The sequence below is a fragment of the Anarhichas minor genome, unplaced genomic scaffold (assembly GCF_050575085.1).
Source record: "Anarhichas minor isolate MPS153535 unplaced genomic scaffold, ASM5057508v1 ptg000073l, whole genome shotgun sequence".
Classification (NCBI taxonomy): Eukaryota; Metazoa; Chordata; class Actinopteri; order Perciformes; family Anarhichadidae; genus Anarhichas; species Anarhichas minor.
In genome coordinates this window covers 6,656,896-6,670,108 of record NW_027466519.1, presented here as the reverse complement: position 1 = coordinate 6,670,108, position 13,213 = coordinate 6,656,896, and the positions used below count along the sequence as shown (strand labels likewise).

The window sequence follows — 13,213 nt, the reverse complement described above, 5'->3', positions numbered from 1 at the left end:
ATCATATTTGCAGCCTCGCCTTCATGATGATGATTAGATGAATACACTTTAAGCTCCTTGAGAATTGTCCAATGCAACATGGTTTTGAGTCTGAGGTCGAGCAATGAAAAATGCACTGTTGGTATAAAGGAACTGTGAGAAAAACAAATACATATTGAATATTAATGAATACTAAATAATATGAATGTATAAAATAGAGTTCAAATAAAGAAAATGAGCTGCAGTATAACTTACAAACGACATGTTTGTTAAACTATAAAATATACGTCAGGTCCGCTCACTAGCTGCAATGCTATCTTACATTCTCAATCTAGTTGTTTCAAGGGGTTGCAGTTGAAAGCTCCGCAAAAGGCCAGTAAGTGGACCTTGAGTCAAATTAGTATTTTTCTCTCAAACTACTATTTCCAATGTCCTTCACACTCCACTATTAAAGATTATTTAACAGTTTATCCATATGATATATAAATATGACAAACTACTGCAAAAAAACATGTTAAATGTTAAAATAATTTAGAAAAAAAGATGTAGAAAAATATGAATAACAATTAGCTTTCAACAAAACACTAATCTTGAATGTTATTTTAGAATATTTCATTATATACATTAATATAATTTACAGAAATGATTTTGTGCTGGGCTGGCACTTACTTACTAATTCACTCATTTTGAATTGCTCACATGCATCAAAACACAAAGGCCACATGACAAAAGATTAAATCACTTCTCATGTCATCAAATCTTTAACCTCATAATAAAGTTTTCCACACACGACATAGTTCTTTCCTCCATTTTCCTCCGTTTCATTTTTTCTTTTTTTTGTTTGACATTTAACTCAACGGAGGAGTCTGTCGTCCTCAACTCTGTTCATTACACAGAACAGAGAATTAGGAAGAAAAAATACATACACATCACGCCACTGGAAAATGTTGCTGTGCTTTTCCTCCCATGGAAGTTCTCAACACTTGGCTGTGTGTGTGTGTGTGTGTGTGTGTGTGTGTGTGTGTGTGTGTGTGTGTGTGTGTGTGTGTGTGTGTGTGTGTGTGTGTGTGACGTCGCTACAGCAGGTGCTTTCTGTCAAGTGTTCAGCTTGCACAGAGGAGAGACTGTTCAGTTTTAAGAAAGTTCCACCGTGTGTGTGTGTGTGTGTGTGTGTGACCAACATAGACCCCAGTCCAGTTTGTTTACAGTTCAGATATCCAATGTACGTCATATCACATCTACAGAAATGCATCGCACTCACAAAATATAAACAAAACTCAGAGGCCTAAACGACATTGATCAACAACAGAAAATGGGGCATATATTCATTTAATGTTGAATATGCCTGCTCCCCAGAGGATGATCCCTACTGATTTTGCCGAACCCCTGACCTTCCCTCTGACACCACCCTCAGGAAAAAAAAAGTTGAAGAATGCACAGGAAATATCGCGATCTATAATCCTCCAGGAAAATATCCTAACATTCCCCCTCCCCTGGTGATAAACTCTTCCTGTGTTTTTTTTGTTTTTTGTTTTTTTTCAGACTGCAACGGTAATTGGAAACGACAACAGGAAATTGCAGAAATCCGTCTAGTATAGGGGGAAATATTACAATATACGGAGTCGGTAAATTCCCTCGGACGCGTTACGGCAGCAGCAGAGACCGACTTGTCCCTACCGTTTACAGCTGCATGACAAACCTGTCTGCGTGTGTTTGTGTATGCACGTATGTGTTGGAGAGAGAGAGGGAGAGAGAGAGGGAGAGAGAGAGAGAGAGAGAGATCTCTTGACCCAGAAATTCCCTTCTTTCTCTTCTTCTTCTTCTTCCTGTGTAATCAGCACACACACACACACACACACACACACACACACACACACACACACACAAAATGAACACACTTCCCACTAATCAACAGCATTGCAGATGACAGCTACTCAGCACCTCCTCCTCCATCGGGCTCTTTTTAATTCCAATCTGCTTCATTGGAATAACATTTTTCCGAGCGGAGAAGAAAAGTAGCATGTAGAAGAATGGAGAAAGAGACGGTGATAACATCCGCGGATAAAGGTTTTCAGTGACCGTTAAAAGTAAATATATAAATAATTAATATTCCCTGTCACATAGCATTATTTGTGTTGGAATACTGTATAGAGCTGGCTGTCAAACTCTTTTTTTTGTTTGGGCATCAAACAAAAAAAAGGTATAAATGTCCCGTCAGATTCTTAGTCTTAGCCAGTAGCACTCTGCTTCGACTAGCATTCGCCAATACCTCCTACACTAGGCCGACTCGTCACAAGATGTTGTGTAAAGAATCGTGACTTTGGTTTGGTGTTCGGCAAACAACAGATTGAAAATGACAGATTTTAGAGGGGCCTTGAACGCACCAACAAGAAAAGTTTCTTTTTTTCCTTTTGTTATGTTCTTGTGATAATACAGTTGTTAGCAGCGCCTGGAAAACTCTCTGTTCCTGCATTAGGACTCTCCGACATCTGTGTTTTGAGAGTTGGCTGCTGAACAGCTACTTTTATCTTTTTTATTATTATTTTAAATCAATCAAACAATATTCGCTTCAAATGTTTCACAGCAACCACATGTGGGTCTCATTTGTTGTCTGGGGTTGATTTTTCAGACACAACATCTCATGACTGAGATGTTTTTTCAGCAATCATCAATCAAATCGCAGATGGCCGAGCGTCCTTGAATGCAACTCTGAAAAAACGAACAGACCAAAACAAAAGTGAACACATTGACATTTTAAGATAAGATCTACCTCCAAACTTTTTTCCCGTAGCTTTCAACCGCAGCCCGCAGTCGTGGCTGACAAAATATTTTCACTGCCGCTTCCATGTTGTTATTGGCTGCACGATTGGCTTTATCATCCAATCGGATGTCTTGAACCTGAGGGACGGTGGGTGTGAAGTGGGCGTGGCTGTGGTTCACGGTGACAATGACAGCAACACCGGCAGCAGATCAGTTTATGCCTAATTTATTTATATTTTCCTCTTCCGTCTGTCTCCTCGTTGAACAGAATGAAGGAAGAGAGAGGGAAGGCTCGTTAAAAATATAAAAGCCCTCCATTAAAAATGTACGCCACCCTCTCTGTCTCCCTCGCTGCTGCCATTTCACATTTGGGAATCCAGGCAGTGATGAAAGGCGGTGAACAGAACCAATAGATGGAAAGAAAGACAAGAGGCAAATAATAAATAAGGGAGCAAACAGACGTATGGACGGATAGACGCTCAGTTTGAAACACACACACACACACACACAGTGAATACACACGCATGCAAACAAGGGAGTTGACATTTTGTGATATTTGTGTGGAGCGAGACGGGAGTTTGGCATACGGTGGGAGAGACCTCGCTGTCAGCCAGCTGGATTAACAGACAGACAGAGGTAGGGCTGCCCGATTATGGAAGAAAAAAATCATAATCGCGATGATTTCGGTCAATATTGAGATCACCATCAATTAAGTTGACTCCTCATTGACTTTGGAAACGTCATGCAACATTTTGTAGCCTACATTTTAAAGTGTAATGCATCAAGCTGGGGCACTATGAGAGCAAAATGAAGAGGCTATCTATAAGAGCTTTGTGCTCTTGTAAACACTTTAATCATGAACACATTGGTTGTATAGATATGAATGGTGCTGACACGGCAAAACAAAGTCCCAGCCACATAGCTTTGTAAAAGGGCACCGCTGTAAAGGAACGGGGTGCGCTGGATTTATATATCACAAGGACAAAAACGGGAGCGTCATTGCGAAAAGGGATGCGGCACAATAACCTTTTAATGTCCATTATTCTCTTCTCATAATCGTTGGAAGCCAAAATTGGATTTTGATTAATTGCACAGCCCTAGACTGAGAGGTTCGGTTCGGTATTCATGATCTGTTATAATCTGCTCCAAATATGAGTATAATATTCTCAAAGCGTTCCCAAAAGAAGAACCATTCTTATATACTCAACAGACCCACAACCCAAAGGGCTCCAAAAGGCCCACGTTCACTGTCAGTTGGTTTTAGTAATCTTATTAATCACAATTTCTTTCAGGAAATTAGCACCAATATTAGCCAAGGCAGTCTTTTTTAAGGGCCCTGTGTCAGTTTAATTAAAGACCTTTATATATATATATGCATTCTCTCTACTGGCCATCAGGGGGCGACTCCTCTGGTTGTATAGAAGTCTATGAGAAAATGACTCTACTTCTCTCTTGATTTATTACCTCAGTAAACATTGTGAACATGAGGTTATGGTCTCAATCTCTAGTTTCAAGTCTTCTTCAATACAGCATGATGTTCATTTAGTAATTGATGGTCCATTTAGAGTCAAACAGACCATAAAGCAGAGTATGCTTTAGGGCGGGGCTACCTTCTGATTGACAGGTCTCTACCACAGAGCCGTCTGGTCTGGGAGTTGTCCGTGTTTTTTCGTCTATGGACTTTAACCCTCTCCCGGTGTGTCTTCACTTCATGAATTAGGTAATTGGTGAGGGCAAAATAACCAGACCCCTGTGATCATCACACCATTAAAGCCCCCCCCCCACACTGCCATTGGGCTTCCTGTTGTTCAAAACATGTACGCAACATTCATGTACCAGCTTATACAGAAACATATCTATTCATATCTGGCCACTGTCCTGCTGATATGTTCAAAGGAAAAAGCCCAGGAAAAGGAGGGTGAGAGAGAGAGGGAGACTGTTCTGAACCGCAGGATGCCACGAGAAAGCTAGCATCGCACACACACACACACACACACACACACACACACACATGAAGGGAGCCCATTTTGTGCCAAAACAGTGAGTCCCTGCTGGAAGCTGCTCGGTGTTCTGGGAATTAGAAATCCCACAATTAAACATATGGGCATTAAGATAATTGTCAGTTGTTGTGCTGTCGCGTGTACATGCGTGTGTATGTGTGTGTTTGTGTGCGCGTGTGCATGCGTGTGGCAGACAGATGGATAGGATTCAGCCAAGCACACAAACACACACACACACACACACATGGAGCCCTACAGTATTTCCACGATAACACACATGACACACTGGAGTTCCAAAAAGAAGAAAAAAAAAACAAGTAAAAGTGTAAATATACATGTCAGACATGCAGATATGAACCTGGACCGAGACACACACACACACAAAGATACACACAAGTGTAGGCAGTCTGGAGGGGCAGAGCACAGTTTGCCCATCTGAGTTGTACTGTACTGGAAAAATGGAGAGGACATTTTTTTAAAACATAGAGCGTAATGGTGTGTGTGTGTGTGTGTGTGTGTGTGTGTGTGTGTGTGTGTGTGTGTGTTTGAGAGCGAGAGAGAGGGTGTCAGATGGAGATCAGTGTCTTAGAAAGGCAGAGGATGCCCTCAGCAGGCCAATTACAGAACTACAACATTTGGAGGGGAACGACATCATTTTATATGGACTATTCCAGAGTTAGATCGATTTTCCACTGTTGGTTTTTATGACCATCTAATTTGGTAATTGTTTTGTAGTGTTGGAGAGTGAGATCTCTCTTCCCCTCCTCTGGTGTTCTCACATTAGGATTTATACAAAAAGAATTAGATACAATTGGTTCTAGTCACGTAACATTCTATTGGCTTAAAGTGCAACAAGGAACAATAAGATTTAGTATAAGGACAGTTACTTTCTTTTAAACGGGACAAACAGTTAAACGGGACAAAATGTAGATAGATAGATAAAACATAATTTATGTATTTTAAGTAAATAAGGGACTTAATAGGATTAATAAAATACTTGTTAACAACATGCCACTACCGAGGGTAAAAACAAATGAAGCTTTTTTATTTCCCTAATTTCATGTCCATTAATCTCTCCATCGTTTCTCCATTTTCATAACAATCATTTGTAAAACACTTTGAATTGCATTTGATTTCTTTGAAAGGTGCTGTATGAACACAACTTGATTGATTGATTGAAAGTCAAGTTTTATGAATTATATCGCACAAAATAAAAAATGTTGCCACAGTTTGAACCATATTTTCTTGTTTTTTTGTTTAAATATTTACACAAAAAATAAAAATTCCAACCAGCAAAATCCCTGTAAAATAAACCATGAACACACACACACTCGGTTATTTTGAGTCAATCCCACCTACACTGTCCTGCTGCCACAAATACTCACTGGAGCACCAAATGTGTATCTAAGACCTGCAGCCACCAGCTGTTGTAGGAAATAACCAGTCAGAGGAGAGAAGACAGCATTCAGAGACACTGTTGCTTTTTTAAGCGTTATCCTTTAAAGACGGAAGGACAAGACAAAAGGACAAAGCAATTTGATTTAAAAGAAGAAAGTATATGACCTTTTTCAAAACTGTCATGAATAATAATGTCATTAAACGCAACCTAATGTTAGTCCAAGGGAGTTCAGAGCCACCAGTTCAGACCTGGAAGAGGCTCGCACTACACCTGGACTTTAGAAGATGCAGAGGGAATCAGAGCACAGCTGCTTGTTTAAATATAAAGATATGAATAATCTCACCATCTCTCTTCTCTCTGTCTTCCAGGGGGGCTCTCACAGAGAAGACGGCAGCGGCGTGGGCCCTCTGCGCGGCGGACACTCGATGGCGGGTCAGGGGCCGGGGCCTCAGCTGCCGGTTCAGTCGGCCACGTCGCCGGACCTCAACCAGCCCGACCCGTACCGCGGTAAGACCCGCCCTACTTTTTAAACACCAGTAACGTAGACACACTGAGACTCGGACAATATCAGCGTTGTTCTCCTTCTTTGTTTGTTACTTCTTCATATAGACATTTATTAATTATACATTTTAAAAAAGTAACTACATCGGTGTGTCCGGCTTGTCTTAGTGAGTGAACGATGATCACGGAGAAGAACAAACAGTCGCTGGTGGAGAAACTGTATCAGCATCTGTTGTTTTTGTTGCATGCGTGTGTTCCCATTTAAGCACAGGCATCCCACTGGTATCCCATCATGCACTTAGGCACACACACACAAACACACACCAAATTTGCAGCTCCACATAGTAGTATAATAATGATAATAATGATTAAATGAGAACTAATGAACAGGAAGCAAAGGAAGAGAAAAGTCAAAGTGGAATTTGCAGAAGTGGATGAAGATTAAGAGGCAGACGAAGTGCTGAAATGAAAAAGAAAGTCAGGAAAACAAAGAAGAAGAAAAGAAGGAAAAGATGACGATGAAGAAAGTGGAGGTAAATGATGAGAAAGAGGAAGAAGACAATCACAAGTCAGAGGAAGCAGAAAGGGAAGAGCAAGAAAATGAAGGAAGAAATGGGATGACTACAGAAGAAGAGCAGATGAGGAAGAAATAAATGAAAAGGAAGAGCAAGAAATCAAAGAATAGAGATAACGGAAGACCGTTATTTAAAATAAATAGGAGGATTAGGAGGGAAGAGAAAGAAAGAGGAAAAGATCAAAAAGAGAACGGAACAAGGTGATTAGGAAAGGCAATGAGGAGAAGGAAAAAGAAAATGTAGAAGAATGAGATGAAGTGGAAGAAAAGGAAATAAGGGAAGACGAGATCAAATGGAGAGAAGGGAAACATTGGGATACAAAACAAAGAAGATGAAAAGGAATAGCAGGAAAAATAAGAGAAACAAATGACGAAAAAACAGTGAAGACGAGGAAACTATCCGAGAACGAGGATCAGAAAGTTGACGCGTGGAGTCTGGTCTCAGCTGGCGAGAAAGGAAAAAAAACCTAACGAGGGGTATAAATATATATATATATATATATGTGTGTGTGTGTGTGTGTTATATGAATATGGAGGAGGAGAAGTGTATATGAGCGCGCTGTGGAGCAAATTAGCCCTGAGCTCGTTTTTTTAAAGGCTGAAAATGAGTCTGCTGGCAGGGAAAGTTCAGCGAGCAGCAGCCAGAGCCAAGTGTGTGTAATGAGGTGAGAGAGAGAGAACACACACACACACACACACACACAGTTGAGTGTGTGTAGAGGCTGTAAATAGAGGGCATTAAAATGGTTTTGGCAACAAACACTTCAAACTCGGTGGCAGAGCTGTGGTTTCCCCCTCTCCCAATCTCAATTTCAAAATAATCATAAAGAAGTGAAGATTTATAATTTATTCCTAGTATATTATGTATACATTCATGAGACATTTTATATATTTTATACTCTATTTCAAACTGCTTTCATCTCTCTGGAGCAGGTTGGATGATTTTATTCTATTTCATTTCCTATAATGATTAGTGAATTTATATACTACCGACTTCATTTAAAGGGTCAGTTCACCCACAGTTGTACAGAGCACTAAGCGCTGGCAGCTGGTCCTAAATCACCAGGTGAGGAGTCATCAGCTATGAGCGTTCTTTCTAACATTTGGAGTAAATAATGCGACGTGCGCCACAAACTGCCACTTTGGGAAGCCATATTAACCCTAAGAAGGAGGAAGGAAAAATGTAGATTTAATATAGCTTTTTTATTTTTTCTTCCTGTAGCTGTTCCACAACCATACGCAAAATATTTTAAAAAGTCCCTGAAGACTTGGCTTCAAATGTTCATCGTCGCTCCACAACATTGAATATTCATGACTGCACAAGCGACACCTTTAAAGACGCATCTTTAGGTGATATTCATTGCGTTTAACAGTCAAAAACTCAGCTAATCCGCCTCGGCAGCATTGTGTGGGTGTAGTTTGATCGGATTTGATTGACAGTGACCAAACACCCCAACAACTATCATCTCACTCTGATTATATTTTTATTTCATATTATATCTTGATAGGAGACTAGGATTTATAGAAACATAGCAATTACATAGAAAACTGCTCCGTCTTTGGCAGGAAATTGTCTTTCAGGGTACTTAATGACTTGCAGATTTGACTTCATTTGTGCAATGCATTGTGGGACAGTAGTTGATTAACAGCACATTCAAAACAAGCCGATTTAGTCCGCATTCTGACATCTTTGGGTTTACTTCAGTTTGTCACTTTTGCAGAGCGAACAAACGTCTGCCTGGAGTTAATATGTGCCCACACACACACACACACACACACACACACACGAAGTCTCCTCCAGTGACATTCAGAGGCACAGAGACACTTTTCACAGTTTAAATCCTTTTTTTTTTGTAAATGCAGCTATTTGTGCACAAACAACACAGCAATTGTATGGAAAGAGACGCTGGCACACAAACCAAACACAGGCCGTCACTCAAAGCTGCAGACAAAATGCCTCCAGTCAGGCAGACGGAGATTCAAAATGGCCGATCGTTGGTCGTGTGTGTGTGTGTGTGTGTGGGAGTGTTTTCTGTTGACTGAGAAGTTGGCAGCGTCCCAGCGACGGATCCATACAGACGTCAAATAAAGACGGCTGTGTTCGGCTGAGGAGAGCGGAACATAGAGGGCACAGAGCCCCCAGCTTTACGTCTGCACCGCAACTCTCCTAACGCCGCCATCTCGGAGGTCGACTGGTGAACTAGCTGTTCACACGGGCCCCGATGCTGCATTCACGCTACATCAGCAGAATGGCAACCGTGTCCATGTTCTTTTTTTTCTTTTTTTTAACCACAACTTGCCTAAATTAGCCGTTTTATCCACATAATTATGCAGTGTTTTATGTTAGTTTTAAAAATGGGTTCTTCATGCTATACATATTTACATTGTTACAATCTCTACTTACAACCTCTCTGCTCTGTGTTCAGCAGCCTGCAGTTCACTCAAAGTGTTTTTTGTCACTTGACTGTTGGTCTCTGGCACGTCAGGATCTGGTTGCTGCAGATACTTTATTTTTTGGCAACATTTTAAATGAGACCTTTTTGAAGAAATATCATAATTTTGAGATTAGTTTTGGTTGTTTCTCCTAATTCCAACCCTCACATCCATCATCACTTTGTTGCCTCATCCATCCCAATAGGTTTTTTTCGGCGTTTGAAGCAATGGCCAATGCAAGATGGTTGTGGATCTTTCACTCAAGTTGAAACAGTTTAAACTTTCACTAACATGTCTTGAATTGTCCCTTTTATGGTCATTCAGACTACTTCTTTGAGGACAATTACTACGACAGCAATCACGTCAAATATAAGTGGTCAAGTCCAATTGTCGTGAAGGTTACAGAGATTGTTGGACTCATAATAAACAAGTGGTCGTACATTGTATTCCTCTATGTGCCCCCTCTAACCCCTCCTCTCCTTCCTCCTGCAGCCCTGTCTGGAGGCCTTCAGGGCCAGAGCACCTCCTCCGTCGGCTCGGAGATCAAGTCGGAGGACGAGGGGGACGAGAACCTCCTGCAGGACCCGAAGTCCATGGACGCCAAGAAGGAGGACGGCGACAGCAAGGACCTGAAATCAATTGAGAGGTTAGGATCTAGGTTCAGGTACCCCACAGACGTTCGCTTACATCGAACCCCTCAGCTGGGCTGGGACCGCCGTTGAACCCAAAACCCCAACGCGCTCACAGACCTTCCTGACGTCAGTCAGCATATTCCGAGGATAGGGCAGGAATTGTAAACTTGGAAATTAAGTCATTTTTCTGAAAGAATCTATAGAGGTTTACATGCCTCTACTTTGGATTGATTGAGTTATTCAAATATTCTTCCACCGCTGAGCGGCAACCACAGATCAGTGGTCAGCTGAGGTCAAAAGAACAGATAAACAGTGTTTTGTGTTTTTTTTGAAGAGAGAGGACTAAAGGAAGGACTGTCAGCTGTGGGGGTTTTGGGAACCAGCCTCTGGACTTTGATGAAGTGACCAAGTGTGATGAGAAGCAGCTAAATACATCAGTTAATGCAGATACTTCTTGTATGTGTAATGTCCACCAGACATCTCTCTTTTTTTAACATGTTCACAACTACAAAACTGTAATATTAAATATAAAGAGAGGTTTCTGGTGAACATGAAGTCTCTTCTTGGTCTTGAGCCCGGTTTTAACTGTTTCTCACACAACAGAGTAGAGCCCACGGTCAACATTCTCAAAGATGTGCTGCCTCACATTCAGAGCTGGGGAATAAACACCAACAGAAACATTGAAGACTTGGAGAGAGCGCCCACCAAAGACGGCTTCCACAAGTGATTATTGATGTGCCCACCCGCCTGGTGACGACTCCCAAATTGAAAGAGTTCTTTCTTCGACCGTGCTACACCCTTCCACCACGTTTCTTGGCCTGTGGTTTTTCCATAATCCTGCTGAAAAAAGATATAAAGTTAACCGAAAACACAACATTGTTGGCGGAGGTGGCTAGAAGGGCACTTGGGGAACGCAGACCTTCACCAAGGCCAAGCCACTCCAAAACGTAATGGGTTCTTCCTTGGCCTCTGGTACAGCCTTCCACCAAGTGTCAGGAAAATCAGGCCAGCAGTTATTCAGTTATCCTGCTGACGAGCAAACGAAGTGAACCGAAAACACAACCTCCTTGGTGAATGTAATGAGTATTCTTGCTGTTTGGCGAGAAACAATAAGCCTTCAAAAGACGTTTTTTAACATATTTCAAACCCACTCATTATATGGAGACTCAGGCCGGCGACATTTGAAGTATTAGAAAGATCAACGTTGGTCACAGTGTTTATTTCCCGCTCTGGATGCAGCTGAGCAGCCTTCACCCCTCCATTGATATTTCTCATCTGGAGGAACATCCCAAACATCTGGATCCCAAACTCAAAGATGGTGGGGGTCATGATGATGATGATGATGACGATAATGATGATGATGCAGATAGTTTGATGATAAAGACAAGACATATGTTGCCCATGCTGTGCTGCAGAGTTTGGAAACGTATCGTCATGTGATCCAGCAAACCGTGTTGACCTTAAACATGACCCGCCCATGTTTGCGGTGTCTTCTTTAATTTCAGATAACTTGTTTTCAGCTAGAGTGATGAGTGTATAAGCATATGTGAAAATTAGGTTGCATGAAGCATTTATACAACTTTACAACCTAAAGCCTTTATGTCCATCTACAGTAAAGCTGTGTCTGAAATCACCCAAATGAAATACCACTGCCCGCCTTCAGCAGTCTATTGGATGAGCTTGTCATCATATTGGTTTGCAAACAAGCCTATATGTTGGTGTTAGCATGTTTCTGTCCATCAGAAAAGTCAAATTTCACACAAAAACAGCAAAGAAAGCAGAAGCACTCTTCTCACTTTAAATGCAGAAGTTTCTCCAGACAGGATTAGGACCACCGGGGCAGCACATGATGTCTGTTTCCAGGCCCTGCTCCCTGTTATTTCATCACTTAATAAATCATCTTGTGAAGCAAATTTAAAAAAAAGAGCTCTCATCCTCAAATCCTCCTCTTCCTCCTTCCTCTCCTACCCTCATCCCCTTGCTTCCTCCTCCCTCGCTCTCCCCGCTCTCGTGCCCGTCGTTGGTCACCGTAGCAACAACGACGACGAGGACCTGTCTCCGGAGCAGAAGATGGAGAGAGAGCGGGAACGGAGGATGGCGAACAACGCGCGGGAGCGTCTGCGGGTCCGCGACATCAACGAGGCGTTCAAGGAGCTGGGCAAGATGGTGCAGCTGCACCTGAAGAGCGACAAGCCTCAGACCAAGTTACTGATCCTGCACCAGGCCGTGGCCGTCATCCTCAGCCTGGAGCAGCAAGTCCGAGGTCGGTTCAATGTAGACACGCAAACGTAGACCTCACTAATGGTTTTACTTTTATCCTCTTCTGCTTATTTATTCATGTATTTATTACAACAATTTATTGTTCGTTATGATCATAAAAACACAAACACACTAATATTCTGCAGCTTGTTGTTCAACTGACATGGTTGTGAAAGTAATGAATAAATAATATTTCCATTTACTATACACACGTTATATAAAATGAAGAAGTTGGACAGTTGGCCGTGCTAGTGATCGAGATCTAGTTTAAGAGGCTCCAGTAAAACGGTCACTGATCACTGACTGCAGTCGTTCATCTAGTCGGCTGTGATGGAAAACTCTTTGAAATTTACTATAATTTAAAAAATCGAAATTAGTGATAAGAACGTGGTAAAATATGAGATTTCATTTTATTCTATTTAGTATGAAATAAGCAACTGCAGCTGCAGTGACATTGGGATCTTAAAGATAATCTAAATGTTTTACATTCTGAAATTTCAAAATGTTTCCTATATTGTAAATCTTAAATTACTTAACTTAAATTACTTGAATTAATTAAGGTGGATCATGAGGTTACAAATCCAGCATATGTAGTGCTACAAGAGCTCCAGGAGAGGGCAGCAGTGGCACCTGTTGACTGTCTTCAACCTGGCTGAAGTTTCTGGCTCTTTTGGCT

General features: G+C 41.5%; 1 protein-coding gene across 5 annotated transcripts in view; it reads left to right on the top strand.

Annotated features, from left to right (window-relative positions):
• Positions 1-13,213, top strand: part of tcf4 (transcription factor 4) — a 212,568-nt gene that overhangs the window by 189,771 nt on the left and 9,584 nt on the right. For all 5 annotated transcript variants that reach the window (XM_076079918.1, XM_076079917.1, XM_076079916.1 and 2 more), the window contains 3 exons: positions 6,507-6,645; positions 10,139-10,292; positions 12,312-12,541. In XM_076079918.1, the coding sequence (XP_075936033.1) occupies positions 6,507-6,645; positions 10,139-10,292; positions 12,312-12,541 (523 nt within the window). The remainder of the gene's footprint in view (positions 1-6,506; positions 6,646-10,138; positions 10,293-12,311; positions 12,542-13,213) is intronic.